Genomic DNA, 23,842 nt, shown 5'->3' with positions numbered 1-23,842 from the left:
CTCTCTCTCTCTGTGGAGAAGGCTGGTTCCGTAGACTTGTAGCCGCGATATGTGCGGCCGATAGTCGACATCACACATGGGTGATACCGGAAGCTCCGCTACCGAGCTAAGTACACACTGGCCAGCCCTCACAAAGGAAATGGAATCCTTCGCTTTCCGGATGAAATTAACTCGAAACTTTCGACCAACCAACCGGTCTGCTCTGATTATTTTAACCTGGTTCACGGGAATTCAAGGATCACTATGTATACGTATATTGGTATATGTATCGAAATGAAGAAACTATAAAGGTAGGTACAAGGATCTCTGTGATCGCAGATGGTGAAATTTTTCTCGGTAAAAGGTTAGACCAATCGTGGTTTTATATAGAGCGTTTGAATCGGTACATCGGATTAATCACCAATATCGTCTGCCATCTAGCCGAATGAAAACTATTGATGTAATTTTGAAATAAAGGATTTACAGCTGAAGGCGTCGAACAAAAGCTTGGCTAAGTCTTAGCGAATGTTTATCATGGGATACTTAATGTGGTTTTCTATCTGCGTACGCTTCTTTTGCTGATCGGTTTTAATTGCCAATCGACGCACCACGATTAACAGGAATAACGGCACCGCGGAAATTGCTCCTTCTACCCGTGTATGTCGCGTGCAATCGAGGATGAGAACCTGTGAGAGCCAGCGTGTCTCCTGATAATCGTGATTCACGTACACACTCACCAACTATGCGAGCGTAATGTCGCCTCGGTTGCACGCGAATCTCGCCTTAACGATTTCCCCGCGGAAAATCATTTCACCACGCGTGAAGAAATGCCGTCCCGGAACTTGCTGCCAGTTTCCAATCATGCTTGGCGAACGTGAGGATTTAATTCATTCTGTTATCCGTACTTCTGCCGTGCATCACGCTTACACGCTCTAACTATTTGGAACTATAATATATATTGGAACGTATCGATTTCAGAGTCCGATAGCTCGATCAAACGTTTATCGCGTTTGCCGATACGAAAATATTAAAAAGAAATCCGTAATGTTTCGTAGTCGACGAGAAAGCAAAAACGAAAATATTGAGATATGTATAATTTCGTGTGCTAGACTAGATTAGGCGCGTAGTAGTGACACACGTATGTGAATATGAGTGTGTGGAAGTATGTGTGTGCGCGGCGTCTCGAAAAGCAGATGAATGTAACTGTTCCGTTGGCAGTGTGGCATGAAAGATAGAGAGACAAAGAGAGTGCTGAGACGCGTGAAAATGTATATCGACGAAGATCCTGGGAATCGTTTATTAAATAAACCTAAAGCTATTTTAATATGAATTCTAAGTGTAACATTAGTGTTCCTTTACTTTTATTTCGGCGATTAAGATAAACAATTCTCAACAAAAAAAAAGACGAATGTCTTGCTTAAACGTGGAAATGGCGAAGAATTTCTGAGATCATTACAATTTAGAACATGTAAATTTGCGAGCTAAGGAGGGAAGAAAATCGTGGATGGCGTCGCGTGCGCAGTCGCGTTAACCCGCGTCTCCTAGCGTGTTCGTGAAGCTAAATGATACACGATGGCGAAACGACGCGAAACAACGCGAGGCTTTCCATCTGTTTCGCCCGTTCCCGCCGCGTACGCGCTCTCCGCCGAGAGAGTACGACGAACCTGGTGTAACTGATGAAATTTAGGAATGAATTATTCATTTAATCGCTCCACGGACAATTTACCTCGCGAACGCTCGCGTCCGCCGTCCGGGCGAGAATCGGTTTGAGAAACGCGGCGAGTTTCTTCGTTCAAACGTCGTGAAACTGTGCCCGCGACGTGTTTTTCCTTTTTATCGTTGCTTCGTATCTCGGTTTTAGCAATTTGAATATTGACGTATTTAGATTTAATTATACGTAGGTTATATCCTATCCGAAATTTGGAAGAATTTTATTCGCTTCTAATGAATTGCTTATAACAAATTGAATATATTTGTATAATTTTCTGTATTGGAATCAGTGTTTTGAAATTAAAATTCTTAGGGTAAAAACGAGGGAATTGTTGCTCCTGACAAATTGCTTATTCTTGCTCGTATGTATGTTATACTTCCGTATCGCGATGAATGTAAGGAATGTGGTAATTCTTTCTGCGTTCTTTCCTGCAAGATTTACCAGGAACAATTTTTGTTACGCAATCGTAAAATCTTAACTGCGTAACTGTATGTTAAACCTTGTATATTTAGATAGCCGATAAAGACATTACATCAATAAAAATTATAATTTCCTCAACTCTCAACTCTTCCATCTGATTAATTAATCTTTCAAGAGCTATTTGTGCATCTAGTCTTCTATTAAATTATACAAGTAATTGTATTCTTTAAATTACCAAGAATTTGTTCAAGAAGCGCACGTCAAATACCCGGGGCAATTAAGTTCGCAGAAGTAAATGATACGGTGTAATGATTCGACTGAAATCACGTTTCAATTATCTCTGATTAGAGAAACCGGCGTAAATCTACGTAGGACGCGGAAGAAAGAAGAGAAAGAAAAAAAGAACACGTGCGGGCACGTGTACGCAACGCGTGCATGTGCAACGAGGATCGCAGACGACCAGAACGGCCGGGTCACGCGATGGGAGAAACGTTTTTTCCGTAAATGGGAACCAGACCGACGTGTTACTGCCACTCTAAGGCTCCTGTTCTAATCAGACCGTGGTTTTATTGCAACTTTGCAGAGTATTTCGAACTTCACGAGCCGTTTGCGCCGTGATGCTAAGGTAAACTTTGGAAAAACGCTGTTGTAAGTCGTTTCTCTTGCGAATTTGTGACGGATCCGCGGTCGTGATCCTCCTTTAATTACTAATTGCACGTATCACGGCATCGTGGTTATGTAGCGGCTTCGAAAAATCACATGGTCATCTATCACGTGGCGATGTAGCGCCCGAAGTAACCAGGTGTTTCATGGAATTTGATTCGAAGTGTAAGCTGAGCGATATTGTACGGTGGAAGGAGCATATAGGATATTTTTGATTTTCTTCCACAAATTGCGAAAGTACAATCTAGAAAGAAAAGTCGTTGCTCTTTTCTTAAGAGAATCGGTTGTTGATAGCAACATCCAGAGGAGACTCGTTGTACATCCGGAATCGGGAGCCACATCTCTGGGAAACGGAAATCCGAGGCGAGAGAGGAGGCAGGCAAGAAAATAAATCGCAATGATCTCCGTACCGTGGCGGCCTCTATGCTTGTAATTGGCTCCGTGAGAGAGCGCGTCCGCGGCGATGATTGTCGCCAACCCGTCGATATACATCGCATGAAAGACACGGACGAGCACGCGCGCAAGTTGCACTCGCTGCTACTAAAAGGACCCCAAACGAGAAACAGAGAGGGCAGGTTTGAAAACGTGCGCCAGTCGAGGCGAAGATATCGCTGACAAGCGACCACCGGGAACCCTCGCGTGCAACTACGTTTCTTCTTCTCTTGATTCTGCTTCTGCACCCTTGCTGCGCTCGGTTTCCATCTTCAAAAGGACCATCGAGAACCGATACCTTCTTCTTCTTTCCCGGTACACGCGCTCTTTGGCACGAATCCAAGTCGTCACCGCTAATTTGGCGCCGATACGGACACTCCATGCCTTCTTAGTTCAGGATTCGTGGAAACGTGGCGCAACGACATAAAGTTCTTGTTACTGTCGTTGACTAGCTCGTCGATTACAGATCGAGCAATTACTCTTTTGAATAAATCGAAGCATCGACCAGACCATCGTTAAACGAATATTAATCGAATCGTACTTGTCAACGTTCTAATTTAACGCTTGCCAAGTGCTCCAAATAAAATCTAACTTCATCATCTAAGTTCAGATCTGATTTTCGAGCAAGCCTGTCTCTTGCGACACGTCTCACTCGCTTTCCCTTTTACCACAGGTCTCGCGAAAATCTCACGAGGAAAGCCGACAGGGGAAGAGGAAAAAGGTAACGTAGCGAGTTGCACGCGCGAGTAGCAGCACCGTGAACACGGTGAAATTTCAATCGAGGCGAGCGGTTACACGGCTACGGGACGGCATGAGACACCTTTTTTCACCTCGTCAGCATCGGTGCCATGTACGTAGCGGATGTCGGCGTCGACTTCGGCCAGCGGTACGGGCTGCGGTGTCGCCAAGACGCATTGCGCGTCGCGCTATCGGCAAAAAGGCCGGCTTTCCAATTGAATTTATTCGCCTAACGAGTGTAGATTCCGTCGCGCCGACTATGGCCGGGACAAATGGCGCGCATCGAGCCGCGCCGCGACGTGTAGCCGGAACCAGAGAATTCCGTTACGGAGTGGAAAGCCTAGGGAATTGCCAGTGACAACGTTACGAGCTGAGCAGGATCGAAAGCACTGAGGAGACCGATTCAATTTGCGTTCGTTCCTGTTCAGCTGGAATTGGACATCGGTCGCATCTGATTCCCCCTGGTCTGCGCTTGTGTTCATTGGGCTTTGGCATTGCCAGGCTCTGTGCTCTCGCGATTTCAGAACGATCGAACAATCGCTTTAAATTTATTCTTCCATTTCGTATCGCCAGATATTTTTCGCAAACCTTTGGCAATTTACATCTGCATAGTACTTTTTCCTCGGATCGATTCGTGTCATCGCGATTTAATACTTTGACTGCCACGTTGGTCAAATATGACCAGCCACGGTTGTAATTGGTGACCGGAAAAATTGTATGAAAATTAACAGTTAGGGCACTTTGAATATAATCGATAAATAGAAGATACTTTGAAATAAAAAGTGCCCTATTGGATAATTAAACATTTTTATTAGAACATCAATAAAAAAAAAAATGCGAACAAATCTTGCATCTAACGGTGCACTGTGTTTGCATCCATATCTTTGAGGGGTAATCTACGAATATTATTATAAACACAACTTAGAAATTAATCGTAAATACTGCTTTATAATCATATAATCGAAGTTAGAAGTGTGAACATACCTTACTATTATATACAGAATGAGCAAATACTGTTTACCAATATCTCCTACAAGTTTCAATAATATATTCTGGACGTTTTGCTTACGACAAAAGAGCGAATGCGAATGGTTTGTTGAAATAAACGAAGCCTTGTTATAATATGTTGCTATCAGCTGTTACCAAGGTGTTACGATGGTCACTCGTGACCACCAATAAGATAAACGGTCCATTGGGGAAGAATGTTGTCTTACATCATCAACTTATTATTATTTTGTCATTATATACTTTGAACAATAAAAATACTCCCATGGCATCCTCAGCGAAACATGTGATTTCGGCGTGGCAGTCAAAGTGTTAGCCGCGCATCATATAACACTCATAGATTATATCGTCAGAATTATACATTTGACTCTGTGCCAGTAAATGTCCCAGATAACTAAATGCCCAATGTATCGTATCTTCGTAAGCTAAAGAGGACGTGGTCAAAAGTTTAGAAGAATCGGGTCGAAAAACAGAGAAGAAGCGAGACCACGCGTGTCCGGTTGCGCGATCCCGCGATTCACCGTATTCATTGCATCGTTTGGCCAGTCGTAGAGAAAGAGCTGCATTACGTATGGCGATTGCGTCAGGGTGATATCGTCATCGGACAGGGCGAACACGACTTTAGCCTTCTCGGCCGGGGACACAAGCGAGGAGAGCAGAGGTGCGTGTCCCGACACGGCTTGCCCATTAGGTGGACCCGCCGCGCCATCAGATTAGATTCCGTTTCGTTCGCCGTTCGTCCGCAACAATGCCGGTGAACCGCGATGCATCGCCGGAACGGCGACGTTCCGGCTAACACGCTTCCTGGATTCGTGAATCCACGACGTAACTGGCCCGGTTGGGACACGCATCTTCTTGCTCGTGCCTCTCAGCTTCCTTTTTCCAGCGTTTGGCTACTAGAAAATATGTTCGTCCTTTTTTGTTTCATTGCTGGATGTTGGTAGAGATTGTTCTTTTACGTATGACGTACAGGCAACGTACAGGCAATTGGTATCGCTATTTTTATGATCTGGATCACGTTCGTTTTTCCTTCTCTTCGATCTTTGGCTGATGGAAAATCTTGTCGACATCAAACCGACGGAATTGTTATAATCGTAATATATAATTGTAAATCGGCGTTGAATTCTTTTAAATGGAAACCATCTATGGGCAGAGTGCAACATTTTCCCTTTCTATTTCTTTCTGCGCTCCAGACGTTTCCTCGTTTCCCGCCATAAATATTGATTACGAGTTGTTACCACAAGGATTGCGATTCCAAGCTTGCATTTCTGGCTGATATAGACATTAAGGAAACTTGTTTCCAGCAATGTGTTACTGGTCTTCACCAAGTTTGTTTTAATCGGCCAAATACGCTAAACATTCGTATTAATGATATAATGAACGCAAATAAGGAAGTTGAGTAATTAAGTATAATGGGGATTTAGCGTCCAGCGACCTTGGACAGCCAACTTATTCCGGACAAAAATATAAACTTCCATTTTGATTAGTTGCTGTTGGCAAAACAAACAAAAACAACAATAAAATATCGTGACCAATCTAAAATAACTCGGCGTGTAAAACTCGATGTATTTCAAATTGTATCATCTTCGATTCCAATCTACAGTTTGAGCTATTATTTCCACTACTCAAACTGAAAAGCCACTCATCACCTTTACGACAATTTTTCCTAACCGTAAACTGATAAACACCGATCAGTTCCCACCATAATTACTTTCCCTAACACTTTTGCTATTCACCACTGCACCTAACACATACCGCGTAACCGGCAAAGTATCACGAAGCATAAAGCACATCGAATCGCGTCGCTAATAGAGTGCACTGATAAACGACACGAATATCGTTGCGGATATCGCGTGTATCGTCGGTGTTAAAAGCTGTGATGCGGCGCTGTTTTCTACCAGTGGGTCGGGCTACGAGCTACGACAAAAGTGGAAACGAGCCGATACGAGACGAAGCCAGCGAAGCGGAAGCGAGGCGAGAATCGTGCGCTTCTCGTGGCTCGTGGCTCGATAAGAAAGCTTCGAGAAAGCATCAACTGGCCGACAAAAGCCTAGCCGGCGATAAGATTAAGCGCGCTCCGGGGCAAAAGAGCATCTTTTAGCCGAGCAACTTTGCGGCCCGACCTCGAAAGCCCGATTACGTAATCAGGAACGATCGATCGCGCCGGGGACCGTTTCTCCTTTCGTCCAACCGCCTTCGAACACGAGTAACAGGACCATGATTTTCCATTTCGAGATATCGACAGTATAATTTTAATTTCGGAGATGGTTTTTTACAAAATAAATTACTTACTGTCGGGATGTTGAGAAGATTTTGAAAGCGATAGAATCGAACACGGCCATTGACGCGTGAAGTAATAAAAATTCTGAAAGTTTCGAAGCTTCCGTCATCGTTTGATATCTTCGTTTGAATTATTATCGTAGATTATGTAACGTGGAAGTAACGAGTCGTCAGAGTAGTTTCTATTTCAACAATAATATACACAAGCTTAGTCACATAAATAACGAAATAAGGAAATAACGAACAGAAGAACAAACTTTCCAACCAGTGTCAAAGGATGAGGCACGGTCTCCTTAAATAACCAACAGCAATCTCTGTGCCATTCATGTCGTTGCTTAAAACGAATTCTACGAAATGGTAGTAATAATTCCTACGAAATTAACCAATCCATCTTAGCCTGTATAATTAACGTCCTTTCTATACTTGTCCTTTGCCATTAACCAACGTAAATCGTGCAAGAACATCGCAAACGTAATCGTGTAATAGGAAGGTATCGCGCAGGCGAACGATTTTCCCGTGATTCTCGTCCTCTCCGTTAGTTAGAAAGTCCAGTGAATTATCGAGCATCCAGAGGCGTGTCCCGATGGAAATTTATTCGACGGCTTCTAACGTGCACAGGACTACGGCTCCGGCATTAATGTATCTGCCGTGAAATCGGTGTCCTCGGAATCGCGCGACACGCACTCCATGTTGTTGCGACTTTTTTTCGATTCGGCATACCGGTTAGGGGACACGAGATGCGGTTTCTCGCGGGCTATCGGCATCGGTCGGCGCTGATCTTTGACGGTGCGACCGGACGCGATCACGCGCGCGTCTCCTTCGAGAAAAACTCTAATTACGAGGCTCTCGCTCGGTCTGCTAGCAAATGTCGCGGATACCTGAGAAGGCTGCGTAATACCTGTCTGTCGCGAAATCGAATGTCAATCGATTCCTCGGGAGATTTCCAGAGGGAGATTGGTAGACTCGTTGAGATTCGTGCGAGCAGAAGAAAGAAAATTGGAAATGTTGGGATTAGAACCTAGTACGCGGTACCCAAGTAATATTATATAATTTGTTTCGAATTTTTTTGAAAAATGGGAAGATTGTTAGATCTGTAATATCTATACTTTGGACAATATATACTAAGCGATGCATCGAGCAATTTAAATATCTTTGAATTTTAGATTTCGCACAAAAAGTACTCGAGAATTCTCGGAAAGCCATAAACGAATCGTAATCGTTCGAAGTTGGATAGAAGTTTCTCTCACAAGTTTCTCGAACGCGACATTCAAGTTGCCTTCGCTTGTACACACGTTAAACGCACGGAACGTCTCGATAAAGATCTCGCGCAGCGTCCAAGCGAAAGGGTACGGTCATTAAAAAAATCTAATTAGCATCGCGACTCGACGACACTCGTATTACATTATTGCGGACAACACTGCCATGTTATCAAAGCGTTTTAACCCAACAAGCACCTTGAGAACAGCGACAACGAGCAAGCAAACTTCCGAGGAAAAAATAAAAGAGTGAGAAGCACGTCAAGCATATGATCAGACGTGTATAATCACACAAGATTCCGTAAAAAGGAAAAGTCAAGTTCCACGATTATCGATAAAATCGATCAAGACTAGCCACTTACCTTGCCACCGTCCACCATCTCGCCCTCTCCCTGTCGCCGATTCGTCGAACCTCTCTCGATCATCCTGAAACATAGTAAACGCGTAAACAGACTATTCTGCCTTCGTTGTAACATCGAACGATTCGCAGCCGAATACGTTTTATGATTAAGTCGATTTTTCAGAATTTTTTAATTTCGCTCGAACTTTCAATTTTTAGTCTAATTGCAAACTGTGAAATAATAAACAATGTGAATTTCAATCAATAACATCTGCGACGGCGTTAATTTGTCCACCTTCTGATCTATAGGGTGGGTCAGCCTGACTTTTTGACAGCACGTACGGCCTTCCTTGTGTCTCGTCCTCCTTTCCTCCGTCGTCTGAGACGTCGTTTACGAAGAAGAACGGACGACGTTGTTTCTTTTTTCCACGTCATCCAAGGTGGATGAAGGCGGGCGCAGAGGAACTCGGTAATAAAGTCGCGTCTCGTTACGCGATGATACGGCTAGCTGACGGGCAGGGCGCCGTGCAATTACCAAGTTGCATAATTGCGCGCCATGGCAACAGAGTGAAAAAGTATATCAGCCCGTGCCCGGTTCCCCGTAATATTACTTTATTAGCGAAATGGGATAATGCCACGGTGTGTGACAAATTGGGAGCAACGCACGCTCGCGCACCAGGCGACGGCCGGAAAAGCGATGAATATTCATGCAGACGGTTGAGAGGAGAGAGGAGTTGGTACGATGGGACCGCTAGAAGCGCGAGCAACGTCGACCAAGCGGCACCCTATGTTCGCGCGTCTTTTCCAACGTCGATGATGGCGACTATACATCGCGTTTCCTTCGTCGATATTTAGCTCCGAGGGAGTTGCGATTGTGATTATCATCTGATTGTAAGTAGCAGTGGCAGCAGCTTCATATCGATGTTTCTTTACTGGAGTTAGTTATTTTAGTTATACTTAAGGGAAAAGGAAGAGAGAGAAGGGAAGATAGATGTAGCATGAAATAATGACGTTGATTAATAACGTGGCAACCAGATGACATAATACGCGTTAAAGATCGCGAGGTAGATCGATGTATATACTAAGTATATTTATTATCATTTTTCACTCGTTAAAGGCACTTGAGACATACAAAACTTTGATTTCTAGTTGGTTCTATGATGCCGTTATATATGCTTCTTTCGTTATTATTGATAATTGATATTTTCGTGTACCGTTTCTTCGTGCAAAGTGACACTAAAAGTTATTAGATTGTTACATATCGATGTCACTGACGTTCAGTGTTAAAAAAAAAAAAAAAAAAAAAAACGTGTAAATGTAAACTCTCATAAACTGAATCTGGATGAGAAGTATGTTTGATATCAAGTGCAATTATGTTGTTCTTCTTGGATGAAACTTTATCGATAAAAAAGGTAGCACTTGTCGAGGTACGGATGATGAATGGGTGTATGTTTGCCAGTAGTATGCCTGGTTTTTACTTAATGCAATTACATAGAATGAGTTCACATAACGAGGATGTTCAACGTACGTATACCTTTCATCGTCGATGGAATTTTATAGAAAAAGAAGAAACTTCGCACTTGTAAAGAGTTATAAATAACCGTGCATATGCTCGCCAGTAATTAGTTAAACAGAATAAATGTGCGCACGAGGAATTTTTAACGTGCACGCCGTTCAGAAAACCAGATGCAATTCCTGTGAGATGTATAATTATCAATGGTACTTTATTTTTATTACACTCTTAGTATGTTTCATGGTATATAAAGCCCTGCATTTGCATTAGAAATTCGCAATATAATAATAATAATTGATAGCTAATAAATTCTACTGCTACCCATTTATGTTCCTTATTATTTCTACCATAATTGAAGCAAATTAAAATATGCTAGTTTAATAAAATACGCTCTGTCAACGCAATTTTTCATTCCTATTTTCACCATAATTTGCATAAATAGTAGCGTCTTAACAAAATCAACATTTTCCAATAATAGGTGCAGGTACGTTATACAAAGTACTTGCACATACTCTTACTTACCAATCAGGCGTTTTCTATCAGGTTCTATACATTTCATTTCCATAACATTACATTTGTCTAGTTATACGAAAGTACTATTAGCCGTAAATGATACGACATTTAATATAACTGAACCTATTTAACTAGCATGTAAATGCTGTAACAAACACAGTCATTATAAGTATTTATGTAAGTACACAAATATCGAGTCGTTTTGAGGTAACCGTGAGTCCAAAGAGGATTATAAAGAAAGAGTACCGTTCTCTTCGCGGTCACAGCACGCCGGCAACAAAAGACGCGTAAAACGACGCGGCCCAGAGATCACGTGGATGCCATGCCATGGGCCAATTTATTAACGTTAATAATAAAGCTGATTAAAGCTTTTTATTCCACGCTTGTCACGCGTCTCGTTCCTTCCCCTTCCCTCACTATCGTTGCAACGTTCCTAATTAAAGTAATAAGCTAGGTCAAAGAATTTACCGTGAATCATTACACGCGGTGCACTATGATTACACGTCCCCTCCCCGACTCCTGTGGACGTCGTTATAATCGCGTGAAAAAAAGTATATCTTCAATGTCTTGCTTCGGTAATTATTTATTACAGGTCGCTATTCGCAAATCCTCGTGAGCATACACGTGCAGTCCTCCGCTAGTTATTTTCATCGTTCACCATGAAAACTCGCGTATCGAAGAGGATGAATATACAGAGGAAATGTTAATTCTGTGGTTATCGCGCGATCTGTACTAATAATGCGAACATTCGACATTCGACGTTGTTGAAGATCAGGTATTAGGGAAATTGGAGATCTTTCGAGCCTTATTATATCGTAACGCATAGATAATTCAATAAGTTCTTGAAGTGTGAAATTGTTTGACGTAGAAGTAGATAAAATTTGTCTCTTCAAGGTGGTCTTACAATTTTATCATCTGAAATTCACGTTTCACGAACGAAGAAACGGACGGACAAATTCGATCGTTGGATGTATTGGATTGGCAAGTAAGTGATTGCGGATTTTGTCATTACCACCTGTCATTAGGTGGTGATCTTCAACAATAGCAAATGGTAAGTTAGGTGGTAATGACAAATCCGCAGTCACTTAGTTGCCAACCCAATATATCGAAACATGATGACACGTCCGGTAATTGATCCGGAAGCGAGGATCTGTTCACGCGTCATAGCCCGCGAATACAATTAATCAATTATTTAACACTTAATTATTTATCTGGCTGTTAATTTCATAAGTTACGAGACGCATCGAGAAATCTTGTCTTACGTTCCTTTCGTTGCTCGCGATAAACGTACGCAGAATCTAAACGAAACCACGGTTTGCTGGTTAGTTCCAGCGGGAAATTTGAACGAATCCTCTGTTATTAGTTATTAACAAAGAAAATCCATCTGTTTGATTGGCATGAAGTGACAGAGCTCGCTTAATGCAGATTGAACGAAATGTGTTGATGGACTTTTTGCATGGCTGCCTTCGGAAATAGGCAATGTTTATTCACTTGCAATGGAATAGCGTATCTTTTATGGTTGGATAATAATTGTATAGATAAGCGCGCGCGCGTAATTAATATGTTGCGTAAGAATTCAATGCTATTAATAGAAGTGGTATTAATATAATAATAGGTTATTAGAGCGCGTGCCGATCTATAGACTGAATTAATATAATCGAGCTTTTCGAACGCAGAGCCTATTGGATATGTAGGTCTGTAGGTAAATATACAGGCGGTGAGTGGATTTTCTACTCGAATAACACGTCAATTCATTATTTTTTTTATGAGCCGTTTTTCCATAAGGGTCAATTACACATATATCTGTTAAAAATTGTGGATCTTAATTACTGAAATAAAAGTAAAGGAACACTAAGGTTACACTTAGAATTCATATTAAAATAGTTTTAGATTTATTTAATAAACGATTTCCAGGATCTTCGTCGATATACATTTGCTCGCGCCTCTGCACTCTCTTTGTGTCACCACCTTCCATACCACACTGCCAACGGAACACTTACGTTCATCTGTTTTTCGAGACACCGTTCACACATACTTCCACACACTCATATTCACATACGTGTGTCACTACTACACGGCCAATCTAGTCTAGCACACAAAATTACACATATCTCAATAATATCATTATGACGTCTGATCGAAAATTATGCGATTTTCGTTTGAGATATACTGTGATAATTAATTTAAGATTAATTCATGCACAGGATATTTAATACACGGCCTGATGCGCGGCTGTAGCCAGTTGAGTTTAAACGTTCAAACTAATTCACCGCCGGCTCATAGTATATTACAACATTACTTTGTACCGTAATACAAGTCGATGTTGCCCGATTAACATCCTAGATTACACAGGCAATGCTCCTTACGCCAATGAGCATATACTTAGGCGGTGAGAAACGATCGAGCCTGGAGAAGATAACGGCGACAACATTCGCGACCATACTACGGTACCGATCGTCCACTGCTTTGTCCTCTTGCACCGTGCCAACCAATATTCACCGATTTTCATATTTATATTTTATCTAAAAATCCTCAAAGAAATACGTATCTCAATTGATCATCGAATTAGTTTACTATTAAGTTTTCTATTCGACAGATACGAAACAAATGCTTGGAATTCTCTTTCGTGGCCAGAAAAGCAGAGTCGGTGATAGACGTTGAAATCGATGAAAAAAAAAAAGAAATATTTTTTAGACTCTAATGACTTAATAATTCCTACTAATATTCCCGTTATTACAAAGTTTCTCTGTTTCTGTAAAGAAACAACCTTTTTATAATTTCCACTTGTCGCCATAAATACACATATCTGTACTGCGCTTCTAACCGAGGATTCCGCTAGAAAGATTATATGCGCGCGTGCAAGCTGTCGCCCAGGTTCTATCGTTTGACGCGTAATTAAAAGAATACTCGGTGGTGCTAGGCTTCGGCGAATATCCGTTAGTTTACGATCGAGTGGCGCTCAAGGGGCGCGATAAGTCCGCGCGGAAATGTCTACGTGCTAATATTACGATCGCAACAGTTATTCGGAGAATAGGAGTCACCCACGCCTCACCATTTTCCAAGTACTTTTTGTAAGCGTGTACAGGGATTACGCGTTTGCTTGGTCATAGAAACACTTGTCATACGGTGCCGTAGCTCGTCTCTGCTTGAATTTTGTCTTTTATTGCTGCGATATACACAGACGACATTGTACGTTGAGTTTAGTTGTAACGAAAGATAAAATCTCGTAAGAATGCATTTTTATGTGATTTTTTATGGTAGAGCAAGTTGCGCGTAGAATTTTTTTGCTGACTTAGATATTAGTTTCCGCCGTGTTTGTGTAGAACACGTCGAATGGAGAAGTTATTATGAGTGATGGGGTATTTTGTTGGCAGGATAGCGCGAGACACCGTAAATAAGAGATTGGCGCATGAGTTATTCGATTGAGTAGGCGTGGAATGTGTATAATATCGAATACTAGGCGAATAGGAACACATATTGATCGCGTGTTGTACACTTCGTTCAGAAAATTCTCAGCAAAGCTTTTTTCATTTTCCACATTTTTACAGACCAACATATCAATGAAAGAATCAAAGAAGACCAGGTACGTGCCATTATTCGTATGTATACGTAGAGAAATACTCGAATGTGGAATTTATTTTAATCGCAGAATAACTTGAAAAATAATCAAAACCATGATCAGGTAATTTTTCCACAACTAGCCGTAAGTCATCCAAAAGCAACTCATCGACGCGTAATATTTTTCTCAGCAGAATCGACGCTGGTCAAATTCCGAAACACTGTTAGCTCTTTCACATAAACCAGGCGTATTCGAGCGATATGGCCGCCTACGGCCGCGGTTCCGCGCTGTCTCGCCCGTTAGACGTCGCGTCGGTCAGGATCGTTTAATTATTCGAGCCGGCGACGCGGAACCGGCGAATATTTCTCGTGGTCGCCTTTCCAAGCGGACGCGTGAACACAAGCAGGCGTGGGAGATGTTTGCGCGCGCTCGATCGCGTAGATTAGACGTTGTACGAGCCGCCTCTACGTAGATAAGAAGCGCTGATAAGATCGTCAAGCGACGACTCGATCGTGTGGATCGTGGTTCGATCAATTAAGGAAATCACGGCTGGTGGCGCGCATGCAGAAGCGAACGTTCGCCTCGTATTTATGGCTCTGTCCACGGTGGCGGCCATAACCGTCAGTTTGTTTGTTAGAAAACAAGCCGCTGGCTTTCGCACATTGTACGCGCCGCGAGATAATCGGCCGCCCCGTCTCTCCGCCGCCTTGTTATTAATGCGTAATTGAATGTTGCGATTCATTACCCGGACGTTATATTTCAAGCCGGTTGACTCGACCAGGGCTCCACCCGGCTGACCGTCTCGTTTACCATCTGTCCACCGTTTTCTTCTCGATGGAAATGAGAAAGCGGTAATGAGGATTTATATTACAAAGTTACCACGGAGTTTGAGATGGAAAAGAGACGGGGCAATTTTTAAGAGGCTTCCGATAGACTCTTTATAATTTTTACGCTTAAGGAAATAACGTAGAAAATGAGGAAGGGATTGAGCCACGATGTAGAAGAATTAGGGTAATGAGTAGAATCTCATTAGTCAGGATTCACCGAGGGATATAGGCGTACTGATAATGGAAATTTTTTACCGATGGAAAAAATTTCTCATCGTGTTACATTATTACTGTAGAATCTCATTCGTTGGAAATAATGAAGCCTTTATTTAAATTCCACAGAAAATACAAAAGCCACTTGCTGTTAGTGGAATGAGCTTTTTCCATGTAGTAGCATAGTCTTTATGAGATACTATTCCACGTTCCCATTGCATTCGGCTTCCTACTTCTTAGCCGTTAACCAATAACGCTAAAAGTCTTGAAAACTTTCCGTCGATACTTCGTCTTCCAATGCTTCAACCCTATTCTATTCTCAAATGTTTCGTCTTTGATATACAGTTTGTAAAAATTAGCAAATATTTATCAATGCGTATATGCAACGAACGTTAGCCTCGCGGTATAGCTACGTTTAATTCAGACGAACAGAACATAGTAAGTAGTCACGCAGCATCTAGCCGTTGTCGGTTACGAGATACTCCGGTAATTAACCGGTAATGAGGTATGGTCTAGCATGGCGAGTGGATAAATAAAGTCCTAACGGTCGATGTATATATATATATATATATATATACATATATATATGTATATATGTATATATGGAAAGCGAAGAACGAAGGGTGAGGAGGAAAGGTCCTAATGGAATATAAATCTTGGAACTGCGCGGGGGTGGAGTACGTACTTACGTCTGTGAGTGCGTGGTCGAGATTCATTTGTAAGGGCGTTTATTGTTCGTCCATTGCGGTTTATACGTGCTTGATGAAGATGTTGGTGAGGATGGAGGAGGAGAAGGATTGTATTAATGGCACGAATGTATAGACTCATTAATTCCATGTAATGTTGTCCTCGTTGTATCGCTGTAATAACGTACAGTGCATTTATTTCATTCATTGCAGAAGATTAAGAATATTATTGATCGTTGTGGATTAATTTTTGGTGTTTCTATGTGAAATGAATTTTCATAATTATCCATTTGTGAATGTTAAACGTAATTATACCACTGTATACTTACAGTACAGGCATATAGTATTTATAAAATTATAATTTGTCATTAGACTGGCATAAAATAAACTAGCCGGCGATACCAATTTGCAATTAAGTAGAATAAACATTAAAGTAAAGTATTCTACTTGATTTTCAAAAAGATTCATTATAATTTTAAATGAGCCTTGCCTGTTTTCGGTCTACCTTTCAATAGCTAATTGGGCGTTATTAATAATCAATGGCCGTGAATACCTGAGATACCCCACGAGGCACTTCAACCGAATAAACGTTCTTGAGTATTTTATCTTAAAAAAAAAAAAAAAAAAAAAGAAAGACGTGCCATAAGCCTGATATAAAGATTGTATTCCTTGGTTTAGTGCATAATTGGAGATTATTAAAATGTCCCTGAATAATGCAAATACCTTATAAGGTATTCGAAGTGCTCGATCACGTCGCACATAAATTACAAACATCAAGTTCCATCATAAAGTCTCTAAATTGAATCCGCGTATCAAGCGCTCTCATTAAAGATGATTAACCGAATCGTTAAAGGACATTCGAGGCGGTGGTATGACCCACCACGTACATCCAACGAGCACCGTAGCTCTGCACGATACGCTTGTATTATATAGTCGGATAAGTACGCACGCCGCTACCCTATAATCCCTAGATTATAGTCCGGAAGAATCGCCGACTAATACCTGGCCATAATCAATATTCAACGCGCTTTCCAAATCCTGGTCTTTTCAAATAAATGTTTTCCTTCTACAGTTTTCCTCTATACGAATCACATTCGAATAATTATTCCGCATATCTTGTTAGTTTTGGTAGAAGGTTGTCAATAAACGTATTCTATCCGTATTCTAATATTTTGTTGTTCTCTTTTGTTACTCTAACTTTCTCGTAACAAAACTCACGATAAAACTATGCACACAGTTAAGCATGGAATAAAGTTGTCGGCTCATCTACGCGATCCCAGGGCAACGTTCCGCGCCCTCTTCTTCATAATTTCTTCACAGTGCTTCATAACGAAACGCGTCAGCCTGTTTAAAGCCATTTCCAAGCGTTACGACCAATCCCCAAGCTTTTTCCTGCTGGAACGATACCGCCGAGAACTGTTTCCGCGTTTGCTCGTAGACCACCAGCGAGAGGATTATCTCGGAATGGCAACAGTCCTCCTATGCGGCTTTAAGTATCAGCCTATGCAATCCGCTTTGACAACGGTAAATAGCTAGTACACTGTGATAACGCGAATCGATATCCCTCGTATATAACAAAAATAGATAGCGAAATGTATATCGAATTAAAATACTGTTACGACAAACAGGATGTAATTTTTCGTTGTCGAATCAGATGTTCACAGACATCGATCGATCGATACAAGTATTTTTTCAATATTTCTCTATATTGTTCCTTAGGAAATTTCGGTAAAATTCCATTGATTCAAACTAAACTTCTTCGAATATACGAAATCCCAATTAGGCTACTCTTTCGGCGCGAAAGTGAGAAGCATAGCGGCAGCTTTTCTTAGACTGAAAGGCGCGCAACGCGTAAAAGAAGTTGCCATTCTCGTTCGCCACTTTAGTCTCGGCTCATTCGATACCGTACTGTCGTCATCGGCCGGTAATGACCGGCATCGTGCAGCCGAAGCCGGTGAAACCGTGCACGCGTGGATTGATAGTTCTTAGTTACGAACGAGTCCTGTTCCCTCTCACCTCTATGGACGAGCGAGTCGAAGCGCGACGCTCTCTCACGGCCTCGGGATTGACGCGACACTTCGACGGAGGGTCGTAAGTCGTAACAGACCGACGACCAGTTGGTAATCTCTCGCTAATAACCACTTCGGTCTTTGCCCTTTCATGGATCACCGGCCGTAAAGTCAAATGCGTGGACATTTCGTTGCGAACCGGCTGTAATCGTCGCGCTTCTCGTAAATACGTTTCGAAAATTGTCAACCTTCGTTGCAGAGTTTCTGTATGGCTAGAGTTTAGAGATGGCTGACTTCGGAGCGAAGGAACAGTGTTCGTACGATTTGAGTCAGTAATATATTTGAAAAATAGAATGTACTAAGATATTTTCAAATTCATCGAATTTATATAATTCGCTTATTTCTGTAGCAAATTGCTCCGTTATCGATGATAGTGGACAGATAAATTTTACGATATTACATTTTACAATTACGCTTTCTAGCCCACACGATATCTTCCAGAAAGAATTCTTCGCGTAGTGGTTTTCTTTCGTCTTCGGTTCTACTATTTCTAGCGCAAGGAAATCTGCTCTGCAGAGAACGTGACCAAAGGTAGTTTACGCGAGTTCGACGGAGGCTGGAGGCAGGTCGCGCGAACAGGTGGCAATTTGCATCGGATGGAAAAAATGAGGAAGGGTTGAATCGAGACTCGGTATGCGCGAAATGCCGAGCGTGGCTGCACGCACTGCTCGGAATGTCAGTGGACGGGATTCCTCGTCGACGATTTCCCGCGGATGTTCTCGTAATATCAGTGATTTACAAAGGTTTACTTAAATTACAAAGATTTTAATCGAACTTGTTTCTTCGCGTATAAATAGCAATCAAAGGTTAAGAATAATTTTTCCCCGTGTCTGGACAATTTTTTCATTCTAATGTCAAGGATGCCTGACATATCCATTTACCAAGCAGTTCGTCTATAAAATCAATCGTCATGTTTCCACCTTACACCTTTATGCGAGAACACCTGACCTAGCAAGGACAGAGGGCAAAAAAACGCCAAGTCCATTAGCAGCTAGCGATTAGCATCGTTTTAGCACAGTAGAGCTCTAAAAAACCATCTGTTAATCACAAAAATAATATACGTACGTAGCTCGGTTACAGTACATCAGGTTTCCGAAGAAACAGATGTCCGAACGAAAGCGAGCGAGTGGCTAATTGACTAACGAGGTATTCGCGGCTCGTACACGTCGTCCATCAGCCGTCACCGAGGAAATATCGAGATATCGGCGGGAAGGAATAAAAGGAAAAAGAAGGAAGCCACGAGGATAGGAGAAAGACGAAGCGGAGAAAAAAGAAAATGTAGTTTGAAGGAGAGAGGAACGCAAAGATGGGCGATCCTGTTCGAGTAGCGTACGCCGCTAGGTTAGTAGTAGTCCTGTTGGTTTTAGTGTAATCGAGCCGGGCGTCCTTTATCATCGCGAGAAAAAATGGCCATTTAATCACGGCGTTTCCCGACATGGGGTCCATGCGCATCCCTCCAGCGCGCCGCCACGAGAATCATTCTGATATTAATGGCGGACGGTTTGACCGCGTAATATGAGGAATCGTTGGCGCGCGCGTATAATATCACTCGGCCGTGCCAAGCCGCTTGAGGAACACGCATGTTACACGGCCGAGCATGACAAATTAATCGTCTACTTGACCGGCCCCACTCTACCGATACGCTGGATCCTACAGCATCGTTCAGGGATTAGTTCCAGGAATATTGTCCAATATTACAATCGAACTGCGTTCGCTACAGTTGATGTATTCGACGAATTATCGACGAATACAAGTAGGAAGATCATATTCGTTAATTGTGCTGCCTCATGGCTATTTACGCACACAATCTTTTTAAAAATCAATCGACGTTTTAAACCGAAGGTATAAGTCACGTATTGACCTCACCTTGCAAAAGAAGAAAAAGAAGAAAAAAAGGAAAGAACGCCTCGCAGCGAGGCTACGCGAAACCTAGAACCGATCGCGTTTCTGCCTATACAGGAATCTCATCAAGCAATCAGCAGCAATCACAGTGCCAAATAAAAGAGTACAGTCGAGTGGCGATGTAGTCGACTAGATGGCCGGTACGCGAGCCCGTTACAAAGTCGACAATTATCGAGGAGGAGTGGCCCCGGCCGACCTCTTTGAAAACGGCACGTTGCTCGATGTCCTCTCGGACGTCACGATGGATGCACCCGCGGTATGCCGTGGATGTCACGTGGACTGGGCCGCGGCAGGTCTCGCGGAAGGTTAATTTCATCGCGATAAGATCGTAGCAGCGGATTACGCGGCGGAACACGACTCGAACACCTGTAACGAACGTGATTTTCTTACCGAACATTCAGCGTCGAACGGTCCGCGTCCGGTTTTTCCCTGTGTTTAAGAATTACACGATACGGCTGTTTCTCGATATCCATGCGAGCATTAAGCAGGATGAAGAAAGGAACAACAGGACCGGCGTACTCGCGATTCTTTTTCGACACGCCGCGAAGATTTCAGGTTATACGATCGGGGTTAATGACTGAGGTGTAGTCGAGCGGTCTAGGAATACGGGACCGGTGAGTTCTCTTATCGATTACATCTTGATTAGGGAAAGCAACGGACCGTATGAGACTGTTCAGTGAGTATTGGAAACGTGCGACGATGTACATACTTCGCCTCGAAACGATTTAGATCGTAGAATTTATAGCATCGATGCTAGTGGAATGTGGGAGAAGCTTGCATATTGATTATAACCTTGCCGTACGTCTATACGTTTTAAAACAGTGGTTTTTCTTTTTACACCGTTTAATACAGCTGTCTTCGTGTGCTCGTAAATTTCGACTATTTGTAAATAAGAAGAAGAAATTGGAATTTATTAGTTTATCGAACTCTCTATCGAGGCATCGTACGCGATATTAATATCGCCATATCTATCGCGATATTAATGAAAATTTGAAACAACCTTACGATCGAAATTGGAATTTTCAAAATTTCATCATCATCCACTCAAATTTCCAAAGATATCTAAACATTGTACGTTTCACGAGGCTACGTTTCCCGCAGAAACACGTACGTTAAAACGATACATTAAATGATCAAGTTAGATGATCGGCGGATACTTGGAAAAGGTGGGCGCTCATTGGAAAATCCGACCACCCGTGGCGGATTCGAGTAGGCGCTGCACCGGTGCTCGGTCGAGCGCGAATAAAATAGTGTGGGAGAGTTGGTGTTCTTTGAAAATCGTCCCTCTGTTCGAGAGAAACACTTTCTCCGGTCGGCGACCGATCGCGAGGACACCGTTTGACCCAGTTCACCGACCACGCTCTTGTTAATAAGCAAATCGAATATATTGCCTTGTATCGTATCGCTGCAACGATCATGCTGTCAGTTACAACAAAACGAACCTAAGACTGATTTATAAAATGCTTTGGAAACCATCGTATTAAATACAAAGCAATTGGAATAAAATGTCGAACGTAACCTGAATACATCAAAGGGTTAATTAAATCGAAGACGAAGGAGAAGATAAGTCCAATGATTGCGCGAAGCTTCGATATTGCTATTTAGCGTTCCTTTTGTCCGCACGGATCGCTGGCTCGAGCAGCCGAGCTGAAAGTGCCAACGATTAATAACCTGATACGCACGCAGCGAGGATCTTTCGTGCTCGCCATTAGTCGCAACCGCAGCCTTATCGCGCCACGGTCTCTCCACGGCTACGGTCACGATTTCGGAGACACTGGTGCGCAACCGACCGTGTAATTTACTGCGAATCAGCGTCAATTTAGCGATACTCTGCTGGATCATCGCCAGCTTCTCTTATCGACTCTCTGTTCGAACAGGTAGTACGGTTAAAGACACGAGAAAAGCAGAGCAGAGCAGGGTCACCCTTAAAGCTACGATCACCGTGAAAATTAGAAAATTTTTCATGGATCCAGAACTTTAGAATTGATGCTGTTTAACTTATATACTATGGTGCAAGATTTTTGCTTGATCGATCGGTAAATGTATGACTTTCGCTTATTATTTCTTCGAGCAGCGGGTCAATTAATTTTCTCTTCCAAAACTATTTAAAAAATCGCTTTAGACTTATATTCGTATTTGAAAGATGAAAAAAATAGGAATTGTATTAACAAGTCTTTAGAAGTAAGTCAAAGAAAGGAAGAGAATCTGGTTTAGAATTCAAAACGAAAAAGAAACGACGATGTTGCCCAATTAGGTATTAAAGCGCATAAATACGCAGCTTGGTCTATGAACGTTATTGATATTATTCCTTCTCGACGAACGTCACGATGTTTCGTTTGCATGCGATATTGTAAGGATCGCATATAGCGCTTCCGTAATATTACTTCAAAGATTACACGCAAGTATACGGAGCAGCAGACTTTTATTAAACCCTTGAGACAGAAATCTCGATCGTCATTGGTCGTAAACATCAAAGCACCGGCGGCGCGGCGATGCGAAGCACGGGGACACGGTTGATATCGTTACGGTGTCCCATACGGAAATTCTGTTTCACTCGACGGAATGCAGACTCATTGGCCGGTGTTATAAAATTAAGCATCGTGTTTCGAGCAATCGAGTTGGCTATCAGCTTCTCGCGAGGGAATGCGAGCTGATTACTTGGAACCTTATGAGTATCCTCGTATAAATGTTCGTTGGCTTTTTATCTAACGTTTTAACTGGGAAAGACGACTCAACTCGTCGATTATCTATATTTTGGATTTTATCATTCGCCTATCTACAGAAGCTTTACGTGCCTTTTCCTCTCATTTTCATATGTAATTTCTACGATATGAGGTATTCCATATAATAAATTTAATATTTAATGACTAAAACAGCTCTCAATTAAGGAATGGTGTTGCTGGTTCGCTAAGAAGTTTAAAAGACCTGCGCCTCTGAAGATGATCAAGTTTTGAGATCTCGAACGTGGGATTAGGGCAGTAAAGCGTTGCACGCTATGGCACACTGTCTGGGAAAGGATCATTTTCGTTACGTAACCGCAGTGAGTAGGCCTGTGCCAGCTTTTGCACTTCGTCTACGTCACGGACGTGTCGGTCCAGCGTTAGATTATGAACGCCTGCTTTTCCTGACAGCTCTATAGTGATTTGTACGGAGCCCGATGTCACAACGCGAAACATCCAGAACGTTGACAGCGGAAAATTGCCAACAAGACATAAATTATCTTCCGATGACGCTTCTCGACGTAAATTACAACTGGACTGTACATTTGAAAAAGAAAAAAGAAAAAATTCTTAACGACTCAAAGCTTCAATATCACAGAGGGAATAGATTATTTTGCGTATAAAAATATCGAATTCGCTATCGCAATTTTTCTGATCTACGTATTCGGTGACTCGCGAAGGTATTTGAACGCTTACGCGAGTCATTGTACATGCAGAAATAATAATGATTCGACTTTGTAAACGGAATATGTGCAAACCCCTTTACCTAACATTAATTATCGAAAGGGCGATCTCGAAACAAGCGTTTCTCAAATAAACTCGGTGAATGCTCTCCGTTAATGGCTTCGTTACGAAACTACGATGTTTTGAAACGCACGCAAACGTGTCGCGATTTTGATCGATGTGTCGTTGTCGTCGTCGGCGTCGTTGTCGTCAACGTGATTTCTTGCGCGACCGCTCGCTCCCACTGGCTATTAATAAGTTACTAATGGAATCCCAACTTACGTGGGCGAACC

At 42.3% G+C, this 23,842-nt stretch overlaps 1 protein-coding gene across 1 annotated transcript in view; it reads right to left on the bottom strand.

The window, feature by feature from the left end:
• The window catches only part of LOC126915243 (girdin-like), a 178,811-nt gene that overhangs the window by 37,532 nt on the left and 117,437 nt on the right, over window positions 1-23,842 (bottom strand). Inside the window, exon 4 of the mRNA XM_050719713.1 lies at window positions 8,847-8,910. Coding sequence (XP_050575670.1) covers window positions 8,847-8,910 — 64 coding nt within the window. The remainder of the gene's footprint in view (window positions 1-8,846; window positions 8,911-23,842) is intronic.

This window comes from Bombus affinis, chromosome 4, assembly GCF_024516045.1.
Source record: "Bombus affinis isolate iyBomAffi1 chromosome 4, iyBomAffi1.2, whole genome shotgun sequence".
NCBI classification, from domain to species: domain Eukaryota; kingdom Metazoa; phylum Arthropoda; class Insecta; order Hymenoptera; family Apidae; genus Bombus; species Bombus affinis.
Note: the sequence above shows the minus strand (reverse complement) of the source record. Positions and strands in the feature narration are given on the sequence as shown.